Here is a 25,912-nt window from a genome sequence, read left to right on the forward strand (position 1 = left end):
CATATTCAGACTAAATGTGAAAGTTCAACCTATTTGGAAGTTAGAAACTTGCTATCCTATATATAGAAAACTTGCTAGAGATAATTACCTATCTTTAATAAGATTTGTTTCAGAAGCCTGAGGTTGGATGTGCTGTGACATGGGAATTAATACTAACTCCATATGCCTCAAGACCAAAGACACAGCTGAGTAAGAAAGAGAAATGACTCTAGAGCCAATCAAAAGATTTATTCAACCAGGCTTTTTAGATCTATTCCAGCTTGCCCCAAGTTAATGGAATGCACATGACCTGCCTGGAGATGACTAGAACCCTGAGGATATGTATATGAGGATATAAAATGGCCTGAGAGGAATTTTCTACTTCAAGGATGACCTAGAAAGACACTAAGTCAATCCTTTGAACCTAAAGTCTCAGATTTGAATTGCCAGGAAGACCAAATTCTAGAGATGGGAAAGTGGGAAACTAAATTTTTCAACGCTCATTCAATAGCTACCTTTGTTTCATTAGGGCTTTACTTAACTCTATTAGCTAACTACTGATGATAATAGCAGTCCATTTAGATAATTTTTTAGATGATTTCTAAATATCTAATTCTAATCAATAATTAGATAATTTAGATAATTAGATAATTTCCATTTTTGTGGAAATACAATTATATTTTATATTTTCACTTACACTTTATTTGTAGAAGTTTAGAAGATCTCTGAACAATGATACAATTAAACTGACACTAAAGAAATGAGTAAGGTTACAATTAAATACTATCTTTAAGGTCATATACAAACCTGAATATTCCATGACCTCCTCAGGGGATTTGCCCTCTACCTCTCGAGCTATATTATCAATGTCATCTCTTCCATACTTCTCATTAGCTTTAATAAACTGGTTAAAATCTCGCTTAGTCCAGTTTGTGAATCCCTGTGAATAGAAATTAAGCATTATCAATACAAGTTAAATTAGCAAACCCAATTATTGTTTTACTTTCTATACAATGATACATTAAAAATAGTTTAAAAGACTTAAAGTGCCTCCTCCTTACAAAATCCCAGGTTTTTTTAGAAAGAGAAGTTGAGTGCTATAAAAATAACTGCTTTTCTATCATGAAAAGAATGTACTTCTCTCCAAGTACTATGAAAGGATTTATAGTTCCAAGATATTGTGCAGTTTTTAATTCTGTATTTAATAGATGCCTACATTAAAATACAAATGCAATGATACAAAAATGCTAATACAAATAATGAAGCCCTGATATTCTAGTACTTAAACAGTTTTTTTCAAAGATCTGTTCCCCATGTAAATTACGAAAGGAATGTGATCGCATTAGATCAAAAAACACAGAGGAAAAAATAAGAATGCAGAAAAAAATGTGTATCTCTTCTTCACATCATTCCAAACTACAGGTGACTCTTGAAGAACATGTGCTTGAATCGTGTAGGCCCACTTATAGATGGATTTTTCAATAAATACTGTGCAGTGCTGTAATGTATCTTCTCTTCCTTATGATCTTCTTAATACCATTTTCTCTTTTCTACCTTACTTTATTGTAAGAATACAGTATGCAATACATGTAACATACAAAATATGTGTTAATCAACTGTTCATGCTATCGGTAAGGCTTCCAGACAACAGTAGGATGTTAGGTAAGTCAAAAGTTACAGGAAATTTTTTAGCTACATAGGGGGTCAACAGCCTAACTCCCATGTTGTCTAGGATCAACTGTACTGTGAATAAATCATTTCTATTCAAAATTGTATTCATAAAGAGAATTTCTATAAACAGAATATTATTGATCCCACTCACTTTCTTTATTAAAAGACAGAACAGTTTAACCAATCATGTCCTAAATCTCTTTGGTATTATCAGTATGTCTGTGAAGTCATAAAACCAAGAATTTTTTTCCATTCCTTATATCTAAACCCATAACAAGGTGATATCCCTGGCTGTTCAAGACTCTATCCCCAAGCCTTTAGCTGATGAAGATTTCAGATGATCCCACATTCTGTATCTCTGCCATGATTTTTTTAAAAGATTAATTGTTTAAGTCACCAGAGAAAGCTGTTTAAAGGTGAATTCGACTACTAGGAGGGGCAAAAAAATTGATTTTACTTCTAATTACAAACTAGAGCAATTCCTCAGTTGATACTGTATATTCAAAATATAGTATACATTCACCATATACTGCAAGCCAAGTAGCATTCTAAGATCTTAACTTTATTTCTATGTTCAGGAAATAAATTGTGAAAATAAAACATGAATATTTAAATGTTTTATTTTATTCTGCAGTAAGTCCTAACAGCCAACTGCAATTATATTTGCAAACTAAACTTTACAACTTCCAGGCATTTGGCTCAAAAATTTATGAATATAATTTGTAAAAATTCATTCAGTAAAATTATACATCATAACAAAGAAAAGACCTATGTAATAAATAAGATATAAATACAAAAACTATCTCTCAATAATTAATGTTGCAACTTTCCTAGCACTGTGCCTTGCATATTGTTCAAAAGAATTTGTTGAATAAATAAATCTTGCTGGCATCTTTCTACACTAAGGTGGTTTCATACAGTATACGTGTTTGTTTATTATCTTGCAAAAGTCTTTTAAGCTATGATTTTTTAATCTCCTAGAGATTATTCATCTTCTATAGATTATTTATATATTATTTCTACACTCATAAGACTTATTAAAGCCACAATGACCAGAAAGCATTATTATTTTGTTCAAATGAAAATGTTCCCTATTTAGTAACTATTAGCTTTTAATTATACAATAATCACCTTACAAAGTATCAGAACTCTCTCACTGTTACATTAAAGCTCTTCCCAAGACAGGATAAAAGGAATTTTGAGAATTATGAAATTAGTCCATAAATAAAAGATTAGTAGAGTATAATTTCAGAGGACAGTTTACAATCAATAAAATAAATGTAAACTTCCAAGAATATGCTAGTACTTATTGCTTATCAGGAGTCATACATGGTTAACATAATTGATAAAATGTATGTCTTCATAGAAATAACTGACACTTATATTTTGCATTTATGTATTTCCTAGCATTTCCAAATGGGTGTATTCTATAAACAGGATAAAAAATAGGAATAGCTGATGTAAATGTATGTTTACAAAATAGCCCTGTGTATTGTTGATGTGTCTAATCAGCCCATACAATAAAAGGTAAATGTGTTCTGTATTTTTTTTCTACTAGTTAATTAGAAACACTTCAGTCATTTAAAATATTTTACTTGGGTAAGAAGTTTTTCTTTTTCTTCCGTCTCTTCTGGTGTAAGAGGTTCAGCTGCATCAATCTTTTTTTGCTCCTCCCTTTGAGCCACAGCTGGATTTGGAATATCGGGATTCCTTGGGACCTATAAATCAAGAGATGAATTATAAATAAACTGTTGAGAAAAATTAATTGAGGGTGTATATTTATATATCAATCTTAGAGTTATTTCAACAGTAAACAATATAAAGTCATACCAGAATGACATATAATCTTCTCCACATTCTTAGTACAATGATATTACCAAGATAAAAACCATTCTTAAACGTGCTGCATGGTATTTTAGAGTTAAACCCCTTGCTAAGTGCCACATTATATTCTAGATTTAATTATAACTGTGGGGACGCCTGGGTGGCTCAGTTGGTTAAGCGGCTGCCTTCGGCTCAGGTCATGATCCCAGCGTCCTGGGATCGAGTCCCACATCGGGCTCCTTGCTCAGCAGGGAGCCTGCTTCTCCCTCTACCTCCGCCTGCCACTCTGCCTGCCTGTGCTCTCTCTCGCTGACAAATAAATAAATAAAATATTTTTAAAAATAATTATAACTGTGGAACAAAATACATCATTGTAATATTGTAATATAGGGTGGTAACAATAATGTCATTATGCCAACACCAACATTATATAATAAAATCTCAAGCCCAGAACAAACAAAAAGTTTTGCAGTATATAAAGTGCCCATATTCACCTGGCAATACAGACCAGGAGAGAGCAGTGCAATGCACCTGAAGTAGGTATTCAGTGTTCTCATCAGGTCAAAATGCAAAAAGAAAGAAGTGCTTTTACTGCCTGCCAGGGTATGGAAAGGGAGAGCATCTTCACATAAAACGTAAAGACTGGAAGAAGTGAGAAGATAATGAAGAACCAAAAAAAAAAAATAGAGAATATATATAAAAGGGAAAGGGTAGCAGAGCACACAAACAGTTATGATGGAACCAGCAGTCAAGAGAAAAAGCTACAGTAGCAGTGACCAACAGAAACTCTAGTGTTTTAGATACAAAACTACAAATACACTGCCAACTGAGAAGAGAGCTCAAGTCCAAAAGACTGAGGACAGAAACTCAGCTCTCCAAAGAGGTAAGCAATAAGCCATTCACCTGCATCTCAAAGCTGTGGCCCCTATGTTCCATGTGTCACAGTGAACACAGACAACCATTACAATTCAGCAATATGGAACAGCATTCATTGTAGGCAGTGACAAACTAAGTCACTCAGGCCAAAGCCTCACACCATTTCTATGTGCACCTACAGTAACAATGTAGCACCCTTGATTTAAGATAGCAGATACAGGGGCACCTGGGTGGCTCAGTGGGTTAAGCCTCTGCCTTCGGCTCGGGTCATGATCAGGGTCCTGGGATCGAGCCTTGCATCGGGCTCTCTGATCGGCAGGGAGCCTGCTTCCCCCTCTCTCTCTGCCTGCCTCTCTGCCTATTTGTGATCTCTCTCTGCCAAATAAATAAATAAAATCCTTAAAAAAAAAGCCGGTACATAACATGTGTGGTATATTTTATAGGATTCCATTAAACATGAAAAGGATTGACATTAGCCTTCCACTGTTTGATATGTACACCTACCACAAACAACTCATTCCCTAGAGATATCAGATAGTCATGGTTTTACTACAATGTAGTTATGTTTCAGAGTACACTTCCCTAATTGATATACATTTTCAGAGAGTCTGAAACTATAGCATGGCAACTTGAAAAAAATTTTTTAAGATTTTATTCATTTATCTGTCAGAGATAGAGAAAGAGCAAGTGAGCCCAAGCAGGGAGAACAGCAGGAAGAGGGAGAAGCAGGCTCCCCAAGGAGCAGGGAGCCCGATGTGGGACTTGATCCCCAGACCTTGGGACCATGACCTGAGACGAAGGCAGCCGCTTAACCAAGTGAACCACTCAGACATCCCAAAAAAAAATATTTTTTAAAACGACTGCATCCAGTAATTTTTTTAATATAAACCCCACTAACTGGGTTTAAAAGAATTACTGAAAAAAACACATTCATTTGCAATCATAAGTACCACACAATCAAATTAATAAGTACTGATTAAATGTCTATTGTGTCCATAGCACTATGACAGGTATTCACTGGAATCTAAAAGCAGTAGACATAATCCTTGCCTACGGGAAGCTCACAACCTAGTTGTGGTATTTTGAAGTCTAAGGACTTGGGGAAATGGAGAAGACGGAAACAACATTCTAGGCTGGAACAGTATGAGCAAAAATGGTGAAAGCAAAGCCAAGAAGGACCATACAGGGTTTATATTGAAAAGGAGTAGAAACAAGACCAGGTTGAGATAGATTTACAGGGGCTTTTGAAATTACACAGCAGTGGGGGCATCCCGGTGGCTCAGTCAGTTAAGCATCTGACTTTTGATCCCAGCTCAGGTCTGGCTCTCAGTGTTGTGAATTCAAGCCCTACACTGGGCCCCATGCCGGGCATGGAGCCTACTTTTAAAAAAAGCTATATAGTAGACAGCAGCAACCACTAGAGATTTTTCAGTTAAGAGACTAAAGTGTTAAAACATAGTGTTTTCACTTGTAAGCTCTGTGATGGATGGATTGAAGCAAGGAAGCAACTAGACGTAAGAGAACCAGCTGAATGGTCATAATCTAGAAATGAGGTATGACCACCTGGCCTAGGATGGTAACAAATGGAAATGGAAAAGAAAGTATAAATTAAAAATGAAATGCAGACTAGTGATAAGCATAATTAAAAATAACTTTTATTTTTTATATTTATTTTCTTGGGTAACTTTTTCAATAACTAAATTCAATTTTTAAATTAGAGGCACACCAGCAATTCCATTCCTATATATCTATAAAAAGACCTTTGCAAAAATGTTCATGGCATCTTTACTTATAATAGCTAAAAACCATAAAACAGCCCAGATGTCCACTGACATGAGAATGGATAAGGAAACTGTGGTATAGCCTTACAATGGAATCGTACTCAGCAATCAAAAGGAATGAGCCACTGATAATGGGACATGAATGCATCTCAAAAAACATTATGTTAAGGGAAAGATATCTTGCACATAATGTATGATTCCATGTGAAATTCTAGGGAAGAAACTAATCTATGAAGGAAAATATCAGAACAGTGGTTGTATCTGGGGAGTGGGTCTAGATATTGACTGGGAAGAGGCAATTTCTGGGGTGACAGAAATGTTCGAGATCTTCCTAGGGGTTCCAGTTATGTCAGCATATACATTTGTAAAAATACATTGAATGAAACAAAAGTTTATACATTTCATTATATGCAAATTTTACCTTAAGGAAAGAATCAAATAAATATTGAACTCTGGCTAATGATAGGCACATTGAAGTGTTTCTGGGTGAAATATACTTATGTCTGCAACTCTGAAATGCATTTTAAAAAGTTGGACAGGAGTGCCTAAGTGGCTCATTCGGTTGGGTGTCTGCCTTCAGCTCAAGTCATAATCCTGGAGTCCTGGGATCCAATCCTGCATAGGGTTTCACTGCTCAGCAGGGTCTGTTTCTCCCTCTGACCCTCCCCTCTCATACTTTCTCTCTCGCTCACTCTCTCTCAAAAAAACAAATAAAATCTTTTTAAAAGAAAGTTGGATATCCATTCGCTAGAGGCTGGATGAATAGACAAACAGATGACAAAGCAAATACAGTAAGATGTTGATTGGAAAATGTATGTGGTGTGTATATAGATTTCACTGTACAACTATTTCAATATTTTTGTATGTTAACAATTTTTTCATAACAAAATGTTTGGAAAAAATTATAGGCATAGCTTTAAAAGTTTAACAGACCCTTCCTGGTATGTGAAATAACTTTGGCCTCAAATGTTAACTGAAGAAAAACCTCTTTAATTTTAAGGTATTTCTCTATCAAATAGCTTCAAATACTTCATGTCCAACAAACCATATTTTAACAAAGCATTTCATAAACACTGAACTTTATGCCAGAAAACAGAGATGGACCTAGAAACATACCCACATAAAATAAACTGTTTACTCCTATGTCGATATCCCCAATACTAAAAATTGCCCCGTGAACTTTAATAAAAGCAAAATCATATTATATTATATTATACCATTAGTTTTTAGGCTCCATGGCAGACTACTACTTTCACATCCACTGCTCATATTTTTAATACAACAAAACTTTAGAATGACTTCATCAATGTTATGTTAACTATTTTATTTTTTTTAATTTTTTAACATTTTTTTATTTTTTTGTGTGTGTGTTCCAAGATTCATTGTTTATGCACCTCACCCAGTGCTCCATGCACTACGTGCCCTCCTTAATACCCACCACCAGGATATGCTAACTATTTTAATTCAAATACATAACTGGTAAAATTTCTAGAATTAGAAATGACTCAAAATTCCTATATTCCTGTACCTCCTCCCACAAGAAAAAAAAAACTTCTTAATATTCATCATTTTTAAAAGCTGTTCATTTTTTATTTCATGAGGTTCTTGTCGGCATTAAACTTCCTGGAGTGATTTCAAAGTGCTATGTAAGAATTAAGTAGACAAGGGTGCCTGGGTGGCTCAGTGGGTTAAGCCTCTGCCTTCAGCTCAGGTCATGATCTCAGGGTCTTGGGATCGAGTCCCGCATTGGGCTCTCTGCTCGGCAGGGAGCCTGCTTCCTCCTCTCTCTCTCTCTCTGCTTGCCTCTCTGCCTACTTGTGATCTCTCTCTGTCAAATAAATAAATAAAATCTTTTATTAAAAAAAGAATCAAGTAGACAAATTATAGACCAACAATACTAATGAGATACCTAGAAGCTATCTCAAGAATTCATACTGTATGTCTTACTGATGGCCCCCAGCAACACTTAATACAGCCACAATTTAATCAGTTACCTTTCAAAAGGAAACAACTCAATGATTACTTGGATTTCTAATCAGACACTAAGGAATTTGCAATTAAGAGCTATGTTCCATGGAAAAGTGAGAAGAAAATTCTGGTCTTGGCTAGAACAAGTTTTAGCAAACATTTCATAGAAACATGGAAAAATGAATTAAATGTGGCAGCACACAAACTGAAATCCACACATTATACTGTTCCACCATGGCAGACAGGTGGCTCACAATGGCACATTACCCAAACTCACAAAGATTATGAAACTTCTTCCATTTGTCAAATGTTTTTTACCTGTCCCTAAAGAATTATTTTATGAAGAAAAATGTTAGAATGTTTTACAGCTTTCTTCGCTTCAAATATGGCAAAAGCCTTTCACTCCAGGTCTTAGATTCAAGGGACTTCTAGATCCTCTGGATTTTTAAATTCTACAATTGAAATTTCAGTTAAGTCATCCTCTTCCAATAGAAGATTTCAGGGAACACAATGATTAAATACATTAACTCCTTTAAGTTGCAAGAGCATTAAAACTGCTAAATGTGTCTAACTTGCAACAAGGTCAAAGCTTAGACAGCCGGGAGAATTGACACATAATGCACTGCTATCCACCAAGTGGTTAGGGCAAAACAAACAATACTTCTCAGCCTCAAATAAAACAAAACTCTTTATCTCCAGATATTATCATGAGCAATATAGCTGTGACCTTGCTGTGTTAGACATCAGGGAGGGAAAACAAAATAGAAAATAAAAATGCAAATAAGCAAGCTCTGGAGAAAAATGCGCTTTACCAAGTGCTTCAAAAGTACCAAGCCCAGGGTGCTTGGGTAGCTCAGTAGGTTAAGCATCTGCCTTTGGCTCAGGTCATGACCTCAATGTCCTAGGACTGAGCCCCTTGTCAGGCTCCCTGCTCAGCTGGGAGTCTACTTCTTCCTCTACCTCTGTCCCTCCCCTCAACTCCTGTGTGTGTGTGTGTGTGTGTGTGTGTGTGTGTGTGCATGCACGTGCGCGCACGCACGTGCTCTCTCTCTCTGTCTCAAATAAATGAAAATAAAATCTATTTGTTTTTAAAAAGTACTGAGCCCCTTGCTGTCCCACCCAAAATCACTACAAAGTAAGGCTATGGGGACTCAAAATTGACAGAACAGTACCATACACCATAATACCCCCAGCTCTAAGACTACACCTCTCTCCCTTGAGCTAGCAATCCTTTAAGCAGAGGGTAGAAAGGAGTCCCTTTCTGAGAACCTAACTATGCATAGAGAATACCAGGTAAGTGCACTGTATCAATTCTGTTCAACTGAGAATAAACTATTGCTCCACTCACACTGTGGTTCTGGTGAGTTTTCTGGAGCTATAGTGGGAAAAAAAAAACATTAGGTATCTTCAAGAAGATATGTATAACAGTTATCAATATCACATCATCCCTAAAAAAAAAAAAAAGCAGATTTTGCAGATGACTAGCATGCCATGCTCATCTGTCTCTACTCTGAATTCAAACACAACACCTACCTACCTAATTAAAGCACCCACCTTACCTCAGGTCTGCATCCACTGGTAAAGAATGGAAGAGACAAGGTTCAGAAAGAGCCAACATCCAGAATGTACTCTTAATTTGTCCCATAAATTCTCAGCTAGATATGCATATATACGAGCACAAGGCAAGTCTTAAGATGATACAAAGACAACCCAAAATGAGGCTAAAGAGAGCACAAGGCTAGTAGAGTGGTAGGGGGTGGATTTTCCTTCCACAACCACACCACTATACTCCAAGCCACCACCATCTTCTCTCATCTTTTCACACTTTAACAGCCTCCTAGCTGGTTTTCCTGTATAAACTCATCATTCTCTGTACTGCAGCCAGAGTGATCTTTTAAAAATGTAAATCTGATCATCTTCTACCATTTAAAAGCTGTTTGACTCAGGACAAATTACTCGACCTCTATGTGCCTCAGTTTCACCATCTATAAAACAGGGATGTAGTTTCAGGGCTGTTATGAGGATAATGAGCTAATCTTTTGAAAGAACTCAGAACAGAAAGCAACACAAGTAAGGACGAAATAATTATCTGCTATTAGTATCTTACCACCCACCCATCCATCTGCCTTAAAAAAAAAAACCTTAGTGGTTTTCCTTTGCTCTAGAGCTAAAGTTCAACCTAATTAATGTGACCTACAATTAATGTTCAGCACTTCAGATGGTCTGACCACTCACTCACCAACTTCATCTCACCCCTCTCCCTCCTTACCAACACTGGGCTGCCTTCCGTTTCCGAGGGGGCCATTGTCCTTCCTAATACAACCTATGGTCTCCCTGCCCGAGCTCTTCTCTCCCACACTTCCCTTGATTAATTCCTGTGTGTCTCTCTGATCTCAATGTAATAACACTTCCTTAGGGACCATCACCCTGATCTCCCAATCCACATTAGATACACATTGTCATGCTCCCTCATAGCACCCTCTGTAGGCACAGAAAACAAATAATGTCATTACTCTGTGGCGTCAGCTTAATATTCTGTCTCCTCCATTAGAGCACAAAATCCATTCACTGAGAGACCTCGTCTGTCTTCTTCACTACTTTATCACCAATGCATGGTCTAGGACCTGACACAGAGGAGTATTCAACAAGTATGGATTAAGTGAAAAACAGCCCTTGTTTCACTCATACACCCTTCTCCTGTCATGTATCTCTGGGAGGTGAGGAAGAGAAAAGAGTCAGGTGCCATCGCACAGATTCCATGTCATCTTCCCTCTCCTCATTCATCCCTGTTCTCCCTTCTTCCACCTGCCTCCTTCTCGTCACCTTTTGCAGTTGTCCCTTCATTCCTCCCCCTTCTAAGGTTTCTCTCTCTTCCATCTCCTTCCAGTTGGCCACCACTCAACTGTGATTATGAGACCTCACCCCTAACCACAAACTACCTGTAATGAAAGGAACTGCTTGAATTAAAACCAGAGCTGTGGCCAGGATGTGGTGGGCGCTGTACTATGGCAGGAAACAGAATCTCAGAATCTCCAAAGAAGGAGCATAAACAGTCATATTGGCAGAGAAGACTTTTTTTATTGCTGATATTTGACTACTACTTGGCTCACCTCCCAAACAACATGTCACACCACTATACACACAGTCCTTATTTAGGGCTGCAAAAAGCAGCAGGGCTATGTCACACGCAGAAATAGCACAGAATGTCTGAGTGGAAAGAGCATAACATTTGAACACTGAGAAACTGGAGTGGAGACCAGCACCCCTGTTAGCTATGTGACCTTGAACGAGTACCTCTCCGACCTTCAGTCTCCTCACCTCTTATATGGAGGTGATAATAACACCTATCTCACAGGGCTGTTAGAAATCAATGACGTATGTAATAAAGCATTTCATAAGTCGTAAAATGCTCTACACAGATATTTGGTTGACTACTAACTGGACTTAACATTTCAATTTTTCTAAGTCTCACTAATAGCAATCTACAAAAGTAACAAAATAATGATCTAAACCTAAAATCTGTATAACTTTTAGTAGGATAATACATATTTATTTACCTCATGAAATATTACTATTTTATTAACTTTTACTATTTTCATTTTTATTTTGGATCTACAATTTCCTGTTTCTTCTGGTATATCACCATTCTCACTTTCTTTGAAAGTGATTTCATTCCCGGTCTGAATGTTCAACCATGGTACTTTTATTCCTTGACAACTTCCAAAGACAGACTTTATCCAGTCATGTTGGTTAAATACATTCAAAGGTAATTGTATCTCCCTAAGAGATTATAACTAACTTATATTCACTTTCTTGTTCCTATTTATGTATATATTGAAATTTGGCACATAAATAGCAAGCAAACCCTTTTTTGTTCCATTTCAAATGGTAATGCTCTCACTCTGGACAAATAGTACAAACACTCTAGAGATCCACTCTAGTTCCAAAATACAAATGAATTAAGTACCTGATACACATGAAGCTTTTCTCGGCACATTACAGCTACTAATCAAAATATGTGGGCTTTGTTCCACTTGTGATAAAGGTTCACAAAATAAATTTTATTTTTATTTATTTATTTATTTATTTGATAGAGATCACAAGTAGGCAGAGAGGCAGGCAGAGAGAGAGGAGGAAGCAGGCTTCCCGCTGAGCAGAGAGCCCGATGCGGGGCTCGATCCCAGCTTCCAATTCATAAAATAGAAAACTTCATAAAATTATAATAGTATTAATATTTTTATAATTTTGTTTTTACTACTGAATTTTACACCTTTGGTCATCCCTTCCCATTCATTGGAAAGTCAATTTCAGCATACAGAAATAACCAGGTATGCTTAATCTCTCAGTATGATACCTTTAGGGTGACAAACATTTCCCTCACTAAAAACAGGTTCTTACATAACTATATAAATAAGAATCTTCATTTCCAGGGGCGCCTGAGTGGCTCAGTGGGTTAAAGCCGCTGCCTTCGGCTCGGGTCATGATCCCAGGTCCTGGGATCGAGCCCTGCATCGGGCTCTCTGCTCAGCGGGGAGCCTGCTTCCTCCTCTCTCTCTGCCTGCCTCTCTGCCTACTTGTGATCTCTGTCTGTCAAATAAATAAATAAAATCATTAAAAAAAAATCTTCATTTCCAAAAGATCATTTTAAAATGATAGAACTCATTATCACACTCATCATGAACCCCTAAGTGGCGACAATCAAATAGCTACCAATAGGGCTTTCATCAACCCAAGAACAATAAATACAAAAGTACTGTTCCTTGGTCATTTTAAGGAAAAGGATTAAAAACTTCCTGTCATCTATCATATATTCACTTCTAATTAAACATACACCTATTGTTCTTTCTACACATTCTTTCATTACTCAAATATTTAACATTATTACAATAATATATGTTATTATCATGATTTTTGAAAAATTGGATAATTCTCCTTTAATCCCATTCTGTGATGCTCCTACTGGTAATTTAGTAGTTTAATGCTTGACTCCTAATTAAACCTCCTCTTTATTTTTTTTTAATATTTTTTAATTTATTTATTGGACAGAGAGAGAGAGATCACAAATAGAGCAGCAGGCAGAGAAAGCAGGGGAAGCAGGCTCCCAACTGAGCAGGGAGCCCGATGCAGGGTTCCATCCCAGGACCCTGCGATCACAACCCGAGCGGAAGGCAGAAGCTTAACCCACTGAGCTACCCAGGCGCCCCTCCTCTTTAGTTTTAGAAACATCACTATTTTGATTTACTTCTATGTTCTCTTACATTAAAATGGAATGCTTTCTAGTCTGGCTTATAGATTACATTAGCTTAAAAGATTATATTATACTAATCTAAAAAAATTTTTAAAATAAGTAAGTAAAAACGTGAAAAATTACCTTATAGCCTATTGTCTTCCTATAATAAAGAATTTCCTTTTCCAGGAGCTCAAATAAACGTGGTGGGAAAAACTGAAAATCCTGGACATTTGGCTGCTTTGGAGGTCTTGGAGCCTAGGGAAGAAAAATGCATTACATACATATTTGTTTTCAACACATGAAGTGAACATATTTCTTTTACTATTTCTTTTATAGAGAGAAAAATAAATACAATGACATCCCTTTATGTTGTGGGGCCACATCAAGGAATTTTATACATCATTGTTGTACTTTAAGGACTATAATGTTGCACTGATGTAAGTCAATCTAAATCACAGACCATGTTACTAGAGAATTCTGCTGTAGAACATAAAAACTGGCCTCATAATGTTTTACCTTCGGAGCCTTTGGCTCGCTGACACGTAAAGCCTCTCTAAAGTAGGCATCCACTGCATAGTTCGCTTTGCGTTCTCGTTTAGGAGGTTCAATCCATTCCACCATCCCAAGCTATACATAAGAACAAGGAATTTAATTATTCCAAAACGTCTTTAAAAATCAAACACATTCAAGGTTGTAGAAGCATAGAAAAACTAAAGCCATTCAGAGAAAGCAAAACTTGCACTTTAGAAGTCACAATTTTACGTCCCAATTTCCAAACCCTTGTACTGTATATGCCAAGTTTAGGTGCAAGGATGCTTTTGTTTTCTTTTTTTAATAAGTAAGTTTAGTTGTTATTAAAAACTTAGTTCTTCCTTAGTAATTGAGAAGAATTTGCACAATCTGGTTAGTATTTTATGGAGAAATAAATAGTATTTAATATAGAAGACTAACATTGACTCTGGTAACCGAGTTAAGTGTATGAATTAGAAAGTAGCTGAAAGGGGTAAATGATGAATATCAACACGACAGGCATATGTCCCTTCAAATCAAGAGAAATTTTAAACTGAAATAAGGTCTTGGTAAGGTAGCTATGGAAAAGGTCAGTGGAATCAGAAAAGACCTGAATTTGAAACCAGATTTTGCCACTGTACCAGTTGTATAACTTGGGGAAGATTAATTCCTCCCTCTGTGAAGTGGGAAGAGTAATACCTATATCTTGAGGATTAAATGTGACCACATAAGTTAAGGCATTAGATAAACTGCCAGGAGTTAAACCTAAATTATTATTAAACACCCAAAGTTGAGTGAACAATGATGATTAGGTAGCATTACAAAACTCTACCCCAGTATCAGCTAGAAAATACAATTTAAAAGCCAATAGACTAAACTGACAACACAAAATTCTGGAGTCTATAAGGATGGTTTTCCAGTTCAGGTATTTTTCCTGATTTCACAGTGCTTATCCTAGTACCTGAACACAAAAGAGGCCACTAATCTACAATTAATGATCCCACTCTATTTGATCTTATCTAAGGATGGAATTCCAACCTTAGTATCATAGTTTAAGAGTGGATGATAAACTAAGATGACTAGGATGGTTAGAGATCTACAAACTCTCACAGTGTCCAAAGAAGTAGACTAGAAACAGACATATCGTGGCACTCACATATGTAAAAGCGTATCAACTAGAAAAGAACACAGTTCTCTGTTGATCCATAAGGTTAAAACCAATGTGGAAAGTAGATTGCTACTCGACATAATTTAACAAATATGTCTTAAGTACCTACTGTATTATTTACAAGTCAATGTCAGGGATACAAAGCTGAATGAAATAATCTCTTCCATCAAGGAACTTATAAGTCAAATAAGAAGTTTTCTGAGAATGAAAAAATATAAAACAGTGAAATGAACTCTCCCAAAAGGAGGTAGATTCCCAGTATGACCATATTCAAATAGAGGCTGGATAAATCCCCTATAGATGGGATTTCTTAATTACAAAAAGGTTAGACTAAATGACCTTTAAGTTTCTTTTAACTCAAAGAATCTATGAGATAGACAGTAAAATATGAGTTTACATAAAATAAAAAATACTCAGAGCACTGAAAGTAGTTTTGTTCCCTCCCTCGAATGGATTAATGTGAGAGGATAGAAATATAAAAGATAATTTACCAATGACCATTATGTCATTTGTCTCAACTGGAATGAAAATAAATCAGTAATAATTAAAGTTAACTTAGCCAAATTTAAGTTAAGTTAATGTGTTGGCCATTTAACCCATACTTACATGCAGGTCTAGGTATTCAAATTTGGAATAAGTTTTTAGGGCCAATTCTCAAACTTTCAAATACACTAAATCATGCTGAATTAGTTTGTTTTAGATAATAGTACATTAATACAAACTAATTCAGGTTAATTTCTTCAGGATCAATGTCAGTCATTATGACTTAATTTACCAGGCATGGTTATAAAATAATGCAACTGGTTCAACAAATCCTATATGAAAATCTACCTCATTGTAATTCCCATGATTTATGTATAAACAATATTTTTGTAGGTTTCAATTCTCTTCAAAGGATAATTTGAATCTATCTTAAGAACCTATCTAGAAAATATGAAAAGCCAGAAATAAAAGATAATGTCAAGTCAGAATATTTTTAAATCTGATTTTGTCATTCAATTGTAAAAATATAAGTAATCATAATTATTACTAAAATTTCTCTATATTTGTACATTATTTTACTGGAATTGGAAGCACAGGAAACCTGCTATATTAGACATAGACAAGTATTTTAGTAAGTCCAATTTACTCTAAGAATGTAGATTAGAAGTTCCACCAATCTTTAGACTCTTCACTGTTTGATATTTTTCCACTTTATAAAAAACTCTTAATACCAATAACCCCATAGAAAGAACTGTAAATTTTTAAAAATTCATATCACACAATGAGATCTCAAAAACAATTTCTACCTTTTCATGCAAATCATCATGTTCACCTCATCAGAATAAAACATAAGCAGTCTAAATTAAGGTTATAGATAGAACAACTAGATAGATGTAAGTCAAGACACTAAAAACTACCAAATATAATGATAGCAACAAAGCATTATCAGCATACTAGTTGCGATGCGAACTAAAATGGCTCACCTCTTGTTCTTCAGTAAAATCAATATCCAAAAATAAGCTTTCTTATTTTAACAAAATTCATTTCTGTGAGTTAAAAATATAACAGCTTTACAGAACAATTTCGGCAAACAAAACAATGATAAAATTGTATTATAACTCAAAAAAATAAAATAAATATCCACTGAGTCCATGCTGATATAAATGAGTAGAAAATAAATGAGAAGAGACAGGTCTTCCTTACAGAAAAATCCCAGTTAATAAATGCAGATGGAATGAAAGAAATACAAAATTACTATTAGCCAAACACCACAATAATAACTGTTGCAGGCAAATGCTACCAACACATGCTAAAATCAGTGGGTATATGTTTGAGGAATGTATTCCCCAAGATATTTATCAAGGACAAAGGGAAAAATGGTAACTCTACAGTAAAGAAGCCCAGCAGACGCCACCTCAACTAAGTGACAAGATTACTATTTCCTGTAATACAACACAACATCTTCTATTCCCCGGTAAGATGTACTGAAGACTTAACATTCCTGCCATGGCATTCTTGCCAAAAAATATATAATCTCAATCCAATCATGAGACAATGTCAGACAAACCCAAAATGAGAGACAAACTACACACTAACTGACCAATACTCTTCGAAAGTATAAAGATCATGAAAGACAAAGGAAGACTGAGAACTAACATAAATTTCAAGAGCCTAAGAAGACACAGCCAGGAAAAAAAAAACAATGTGGGTCAAGAGAATGAGAGGAAAAGTCACAGAATGACAAGAAAATATTTGCAAACTGCATCTTATAAAGGACTGTTACCAAAATATAAAAAGAACTCTTAAAATTCAACAAGAAAACAATTTGATTTTACAAAAAGGGAAAAGACCTGAACAGATGCCTGACCAAAGAAGACACACAGATGGAAATAAGCAAATGAAAAGATGCTCAACATCCTATGTCAGTGAAATGCAAATTAGAAGAAGATACCACTACACACCTATTAGAATGGCCAAAATCCAGAACACTGACAACACCAAATGCTAGTGAGAATGTGGAGCAACAAGAATTCTCATTCATTGCTCATGGGAATGCAAAATGGTATGGCCACTTTGGAAGAAGTGTTGGCAGCTTCTTAAAAAACTAAACACAAGCTTATCATACACTCCAGCAATCATGCTCCTTAGCATCTACCCAAAGGAGTTAAAAATCTATGTCCACCCGAAAACCTACACATGGATTTTTTTAACAGCTTTCTTCATAATGGCCAAAACTTGGAGACAATCAAGATGTCCTTCAATAGATGAATGAATAAATTGTGAAACATCCAGACAATGGAGTATTACTCAGCACCAAAAAGAAATGAGCTATCAAGCCATGAAAAAAACATGAAAGTATACCTTAAATGCATATGATATGCCTAAATGAAAGAAGGCAATCTGAAAAGGCTACATACTGTATGATTCCAACTACATGATATTCTGGAAAAAGCAAAACTATGTAAAATAAGAGGCTAGAGAGAGAGAGAAATGAATAGGCAGAGCACAGAGGACTTTTTAGAGCAGTAACACTATTCTGTATGATTCTGTAATGGTGGATACATGTCATTACACATTCATCCAAACCCACAGAATATACAATACCAAGAGTGAACCTTAACATAAAAGATGGACTTTGGGGGTAGATAATGATGTGTCAATGTAGGTTCAATTGAAACAAATGTACCACTCTGATGCGAGTGTAGTAGGCTATGTTTATCTGGGGCAGGTGGATATGGGAACTCTAATTTTTCCACTTTATTTTGTTGTGAACCTAAAACTGCTCTTAAAAATAAAGCTATTTTTTAAAATTGCAATGTGAGATCTTGGATTGTATCCCCTGGAACAGGGAAAGAATTTAGGGAGAAAACATGTTAATTTAAATGTACTATGATTATGTAAATTGTTAACATTAGGGGAAGCTGGATGAAAAATATATGTGAACTCTGTACTATTTTTTGTAATAAAGTCATTTTCAAAGTTTATTTCTTTTAAAAATTAAAATTTTTAATTATAGCCATAATTTCAAACAAAATAAATAAAACTCCCATTTTTTTCAAAGGATCTTTGCTGTCCATGCAGTATATTACTATACCCTCCATTTGATAGTAGAAAAAAATGAGTACCCAAAGTCACCTAACTAGTGACACAGTTGGGATTTCAGCTTCAAAATCCAGGAATTCCACCATAATATTATCCTGTTTCTCAAAAACAATAGTAGCAGCAGCAACGGCAGCAAAAGTGATGAGAAGGATGATGGTAATCACCATCATCATCATCATCATCATCATCATCCAGCAAAATTTACTAAAGATAGCAACTGCATGAAATCTGACCTACATCAAATTTCACTCCATAGCAGAACATTGTAGTAGGTAAGTGCCAGTAGGTTTTTTTTTAACTTTATTATTATTTTAATTTTATTTATTTATTTAAGTAATCCCAACCTCCAACATTGGGTTTGAACTCACAACCCCAAGATCAATAGTCACACACTCTACTGACTGAGACAGCCAAGCGCCCCGTCAGTGTTTTTTAATAATAGTTATGGGAAGAACTGCTAATTTGAGAGTCTAATGGCTGAGGGTAAAAAGTTACCTTCTGCTTTTCTCTATAATCTTCTCCTTCAAACTTGTACAAACTTTGTTCAGTGTCCATTCTAAAATTTCTCAGAGAAGACTCTCCCATTTTCTGCAAGCGTTCATTCATCTCTGCAGTCTACAGTTCAATGCATTGAAATTAGAAAATTATCACTGAATTACTTATAAAAATCTGTGGGCTCTCTATCTTTTTAAAAGTCAGGTTTGACATGAAATACCCATTCTGTTAATTTACAAGGTAAGAATGCAAGGCTAACATTAAATGAATATAAATTTAACTTGCTCCAAGTATTTTAAATATTTAAGTGGTTATTCAAGTATTCTCAATTAGGCTTTCTTTAAAATATTTTATCCCTGGAGATGTAGCCATATCATATTTTCTGTCTACTTTTACTATGTTTGAAATTATCCAAAATAATTTGTAAAAAAAAAAAAAGTAAATTTAACACAAAATTACAATATTCTGAAATAGTTTATTACACTTTAACAAATAATGCTTTAGTATTTCATGAAATGTTCACAAAAGATTTTCAGTTAATGCAATGTAATCCAGTGTGTTGTGAAAATGTGGTCCTGATATATGTGACTGAACATGAAATTTATTTGGCTTTCAAGTAAATACCAACATTATTTTCAATAAACATGAGATATAAGGTCATTCAATTTTAAACTCTAGCTCTTAGTCTTTCTTACCAAAAATTAAACTAAAAAACCCTAAACTGCCTTTGAATAAAAATCTACAAATCCTTAGAGAGAATAGGAGTCATTTGAAACATGCATTTGAAACAACACAAATCCAATTAAGCATGCTGAAGTACTTTGATTTTAAAGCAATTCATCGTGAAAACAAATGCCATTTTAAAACTGACCTTCTTTTCCCCTCTTTCCAGAAGAGTTGTAATGTCTTCATCTGTCAGCTCACTTTCTTTAGAAGCAAAAACATGGGTGGCTCCATGACGTATCATCTGCAACATTTCCTCTTTTGCCAGCTTGTTAGACTGTTGGTCAATGAGTCTTCCTAATAATAAAAATAAAAGTTGTGTACATTCAATTATATTTCAGAGAAAGAATAGCATAATAGTTCTAATCGGACTCTATCACATTTAACCATAAGTAAAGCTCTATAAGCAGAGAAAATTAGTGAGCTTTAAAGTTTTACTAATTGGGGCACCTGGGAGGCTCAGTGGGTTAAAGCCTCTGCCTTCGGCTCAGGTCATAATCCCAGGGTCCTGGGATTGAGCCCCACATCAGGCTCTCTGCTTAGCAGGGAGCCTGCTTCCTCCTCTCTCTCTCTCTGCCTGCCTCTCTGCCTACTTGTGAACTCTGTCAAATAAATAAATAAAATCTTTAAAAAAATAATGAAGTTTCATTAATGAATATACCTACAAGTTTTTCTTCTACCATACCTTCTATTTCAATATGAGTTTTGTTCCATAAAATTCAGTTAAAACTCAGAAGAACAGAACATTTTTTTCATTTTCAAAATTCATTTTTCAGATCAAATTTTTTTTCTATTAACAGGCACTCTCTAGTAAGTGTTTTAAAAAATTTTAGGGGTGCCTGGGTTGCTCAGTCAGTTAAGTGTCTGCCTTCAGCTCAGGTCATGATCCCAGAGTCCTGGGATGGAGTCTCATGTCCATCAGGCTCTACTTCTCCCTCTCCCTCTGCCCTTCTCCAACATCCACTAGCTCATGCATATGTATGTGTGTGTGTGTGTGTGTGTGCGCGCGCGCGTGAGTGCGCGTGCGTGCACGCAAGTGCCTCTCTCATAAATAGTCTTAAATCTTTTTAAAAAAACTTTTTTAAGATTTTATTTATTTGACACAGAGAGAGAGAGAGATCACAAGTAGGCAGAGGGGCAGGCAGAGAGAGAGGGGAAAGCAGGCTCCCTGCTGAGCAGAGAGCCCAAAGCAGGGCTCGATCCCAGGACCCTGAGACCATGACCTGAGCCGAAGGCAGAGGCTTAACCCACTGAGCCACCCAGGCGCCCCTAAAAAATTTTTTAACAAGATATTTTACCTGCTAAATAATATCAGGTACTTCAGGAGACATGCCACTAGCATTCAACTATAAGCTAGTGATGTTCAGCTATCTATTCCATATATTGAATGCAAGGCTTTAAATTAAACAGATCTAAATTAGCACTTTTTAAAAAACTGACTTTTTTCCTGTAAGTTTGCAAATTTTAGTCAACTTTAGAAGTAATCTCCTTGGGGCACATGGGTGGCTCAGTTGGTTAGGCATCCAACTCTTGATTTCGGATCAGGTCATGATCTCAGGGTCCTGGACTGCAGCCACACATTGGGCTCCTGGTTCAGAAGGGAATCTGCTTGCCTCCCTCTCCCTTTACCCCTTCTCCCGCAACACGCATGCTTTGCTCTCTCTCTAAAATAAATAAGTAAATCTTGGGATGCCTGGGTGGCTCAGTTGGTTAAGCAGCTGCCTTCGGCTCGGGTCATGATCCCAGCTTCCTGGGATCAAGTCCCACATCGGGCTCCTTGCTCTGCAGGGAGCCTGCTTCTCCCTCTGCCATTCTGTCTGCCTGTGCTCGCTCTCTCTCTCTCTCTCATAAATAAATAAAATCTTTAAAAAAAAATAAAATAAATAAATAAAATAAGTAAATCTTTAAAAAAATAAAAATAATCTCCTTTAAAGAAAATTCCATGTGTTTTTGGGAGAAAAACACCTAATTAAGTTTACATGTATAATTACCTTGTTGTATAACAATTGAGTCAAGTCTCAGTTTTATCTCTGCTCTTTCTACAATCCTTTCTTCAACAGTATTATCAGTGATGAGACGGAACACACGTACTGGCTTCTTCTGACCAATACGATGTGCTCGATCCTAGAAGATAGAATCCTAATATAAGATATCGGGTATTTTGGATAAAATAAATAGTATAGCCACAATATGCTATAAAATTCTGAATATAAAATTAGTTTCTGAGCTCTCTAGACATGCCACTTGTTAAAGAAGGATAATGAATATTAAGAATATCTATGGGGTGCCTGGGTGGCTCAGTCAGTTAAGCGTTTGCCTTCGGCTCAGGTCATGAGGCTCAGAGTCCTGGGATCAAGGCCCCTTCTGGCTCTCTGCTCAGCAGGGAGTCTGCTTTTCCCTCTCCCTCGGCCTGCCACTCCCCCTGCTTGTGCTCTCTCTCCTGTCAAATAAGTAGAATCTTTTTTTTTCCAAGACAAAGTTCTATCTAGAGGTCCCTGTGACCAAAAAAAAAAAAAAATCTGCCAGTATTATACTATGCTAGAAATAGAAAACTTCCAGAAAGGCAACAGCCAAAGCCCCTTTAAGATGAGGACTAGAAGGAGTTTACTAAGCAACTTTAAGCCACTAAATGCAAACATCTCCCACTCTATCAAGTAGTTTTGTGAGGGACAAAGTAGTTAGCAAGTGTTGCTATGGTGGCAAAAGTCTGCATAATCAAGCAGTTCTTTCTGCTTATGGAGGCAATTCAGGGATATATAATAAAAAGTAATAAAAATCAATGGTATATTAATATCTTTATTATATAGTGGTCTAGAATTAGTCCTATGGTTTATAGTTGGTAAAGGTGACAGATGGCAAGTTCTGATAATACAAAAAATGCTAGGGGGAGTGTTTTTAAAACACAGAAGCTGCTAGAGCAAATAGAAGAAGGGAGGAGGGCAGGTGAGAAAAACAAAGCAAAGAAGCAAGATTCAAAACAGCCTTTGAACTAAATATAAAAACACTAGAGCTCAGTAACAATTTCAACAAGGCACACTAAATGAGAATGCAACACCTCTACACAAATTTAAAATTTCAAACTCAAATCAGTAAATCATGAAAGATCTACTCCAACAATTTCAATGAAATGAATTGCTATCAACAAGTTTTCCAGTTAAGTAACCCTATATCTTACTGGGACTGACTTCTACTGAGTCATACTAAACAGGTAGCTCAGTACCATGCTAAAATAATGATAAAAAATCATTTTGATTTAAAAATGTCCTGGGATGCCTGGGTGGTTCAGTAAGCTAAGTGTCCAACTCTTGGTGTCCGCTCAGGTCATGATCTCATGGGTCATAAAACTGAGCCCTGCATCAGGCTCCGTGCTCAGTAGGGAGTCTGCTTGAAGATTCTCTCCCTCTGCCCCTCACTCCACTCATGCATGTGCACACATGTGGGCACTCTTTCTCTACAAATACAAGTAAATCTTTTAAAAAAAATTAAAAAATTAAAATGTCCTGATGGTCAATGTTTTAATTCTGTTACCAAAAAAAGGGGAAGGTGGGGAGTTCCCTCCCAGGTTTCAGCACCAAAAAATATAAATATAAATATATATAAAATTTTTAAAAAGGAAGGAATTCTAAAGCTATGCCTCACTAACAGTTGACTTTAATTGCTTCCAAAAATAGTAATTTATCCCATTAATTGTTGAGATTTTGAGTGCATAGCTATTTTGCATCTTTGTACTTCTGAAATTACTTTTCTTCTTCTCAAAATATGAGTCACACTGGCAGAAGTTGTAGCTCTAATTCAATAAACGACAGCATGACGACAGGTAAAAGAAATAGCTTCTTCAACTGTCTTTAAAAAAAGGGTAGGATATTTTCCAATGGTGTCCTTAGGTATCAAATGTTTTCCTGGAATATATTCCTTTTTACCTTTTTATTTCCTAATCCAAAATGTTTTATTACAAAAGTTGAAATACCTCTCTCAATTTTAGTGCTGAGGATTTTAATATATCTAGTTATCCAGAAGAATTAATATCAACAGGTCACTTTTTAACCCTTTTCATTAAGGCATATGTGTATGTCCTCTTCAATATTCAGTAATAGGAAAACACATTTCTGTTTCATGATAAATGCCAAAATAGACACACAAATGCTGTAGCTGGATTTGGGGTGTGTGCATTTGTTTTACTTTCCTTTTTTGTTTTTTTAATAGCATAGCATCTTTGTTTTCCAAGATAATCTATTTTAACTTCTAGAAAATCTCCCAAAAATTGTTGTTGCCCTTTTATCCTAAGTTACGTCTGTGTCTCATAAATAACAGTAGTATGCCCAGCTAAAATAAATTTCTGACATAATTAAAGATTACTAACCATAGCCTGTAGATCAACCTGTGGATTCCAGTCTGAATCATATAATATAACCACATCAGCACTTGCCAAGTTAATTCCAAGACCTCCAGCTCTGGTACTCAGCATAAAGATGAATTTGCTACTATTAGGAACATTAAAGGCCTCTATTGCTTCCTTTTTTTAATTGACACAGGAAATAGAAGAAAACAAAGAAAAATAAAATTATATTAACAGAGTCCTTAAGAAAGAAGTATTTTTTTAATCATTTTTTTATTTATTTACAGCATAACAGTATTCATTTTGTACCACACCCAGTGCTCCATGCAATCCGTGTGCCCTCTCTAATACCCACCACCAATATTTTTAACATACATGTTCAAAAGCCCACTTTATGATATTCTTCCATCTCAAAAATACTTAAGCATATATCTATATACTGTACTGCGTGACTTGCTGTAGAAATTATATTACATAAAGTTCCTAATATTTAGAAGCTTACATCAATAGAGACAAACTCAGAACAATCGCATAGACAAATTTAACTAGGCAAGCAATAAATCATTTAAATTATTTAAAGCAACAACAGTGAAAATATTTTGAGGGAGAGCTGAAAAATATCTAGGAGATAAAATGTCAGCTAACTCAACTTCATTCCCATTAGTTTATATAGGATTAACAAAGAAGGTATAGTTTGGAAGACCAACCGAGAAAGAAAAATGTTCAGAAATGTGAATGAGAGAACTGGATAAAGGGGAGGTTAAGCAAATTTATTTCCATAGGGTGACAAGGGGCAAACAGGAAAGTAATGAAGAAATTCAATAAGGTAATCTAGGAATATTTAGTAAAGAGTCTTAAAATTAATGGGATGTTAATATCCCTACTATATAAAGAGCTCATACAAATTAATTAGAAAGAAACACTAAGACCCCAATAAAAGAATGAACAAAAAAAAAACAGGAAAAAAAGAACAGACAATTCACAGAAGAACAAATACGAATGGCTAATAAATACAAAAATAATGTTCAATCTCACTAGTAATCAAATAAATGTAAATTAAAACATAATACCATTTTTTGAAGATTAAAAAATTATAATACTCAATGTTGACGTGGGGGCGGTGAGACGGGCACTCTCATACATTGCTGCAGGGAATGGAAATTGGTACAACCTTTCTGGAAAGCAATTTGGCAATATGCATCAAGAGTCTTAAAAATGTTCATACCCTTTGACCCAGTAATTCCACTTCTAGGAATTTATCCTAAGGAAATAATCAGAAATGTGCACAAAGATTTATGTATAAGGACTTTCACTTTACCATTATTTATAATAGTGAAAAACTGGAAACAACCTAAATGATCAACAATTGGGAGATAAATTATTTATAGTATGTCCACTGGATGTAATATATTTAAATTATTTTTACAATAAATTTTATTATTGGTATAGGAAAGAACAACATAATGCTGAGTAAAAATGTTACCAAACTTTATATATAGTATATATAATATACCATCAGCTTACTTATATAAATTATATATACAAAAAGAGATTGGCCAGAAATACTTTTATTTTGCAAATTTCCTTCAGTAATCATATATTACTTTTATGATCAGAAAATACAGGAAGTCAAATTTTTAATGAATGGAATGGCATGGTCAAAAGTTGCAGCAGAGAAGGTGACACTGCCACAGTCCATATAGCATGTAGAGGGCACAGTACAGAAAGCAGCATGGTGTAGTGAGAGGCAATTTGGTGTAGAGGAA

At 35.5% G+C, this 25,912-nt stretch overlaps 1 protein-coding gene across 6 annotated transcripts in view; it reads right to left on the bottom strand.

Moving 5' to 3' along the window:
* Positions 1–25,912, bottom strand: part of SMARCA1 (SWI/SNF related, matrix associated, actin dependent regulator of chromatin, subfamily a, member 1) — a 71,732-nt gene that overhangs the window by 16,856 nt on the left and 28,964 nt on the right. For 4 of the 6 annotated variants that reach the window (XM_032882348.1, XM_032882352.1, XM_032882351.1 and 1 more), the window contains exons 13-21: positions 25,372–25,407; positions 24,171–24,323; positions 21,802–21,934; positions 19,959–20,107; positions 19,088–19,207; positions 13,846–13,956; positions 13,471–13,584; positions 3,246–3,368; positions 787–919 (exon numbers count right to left, since the gene is read on the bottom strand). In XM_032882348.1, the coding sequence (XP_032738239.1) occupies positions 787–919; positions 3,246–3,368; positions 13,471–13,584; positions 13,846–13,956; positions 19,088–19,207; positions 19,959–20,107; positions 21,802–21,934; positions 24,171–24,323; positions 25,372–25,407 (1,072 nt within the window). The remainder of the gene's footprint in view (positions 1–786; positions 920–3,245; positions 3,369–13,470; positions 13,585–13,845; positions 13,957–19,087; positions 19,208–19,958; positions 20,108–21,801; positions 21,935–24,170; positions 24,324–25,371; positions 25,408–25,912) is intronic. The other 2 variants (XM_032882349.1, XM_032882354.1) reach the window with 1 other exon arrangement.

This window comes from Lontra canadensis, unplaced genomic scaffold, assembly GCF_010015895.1.
Source record: "Lontra canadensis isolate GAN:19392208 unplaced genomic scaffold, GSC_riverotter_1.0 scaffold81, whole genome shotgun sequence".
NCBI lineage: Eukaryota > Metazoa > Chordata > Mammalia > Carnivora > Mustelidae > Lontra > Lontra canadensis.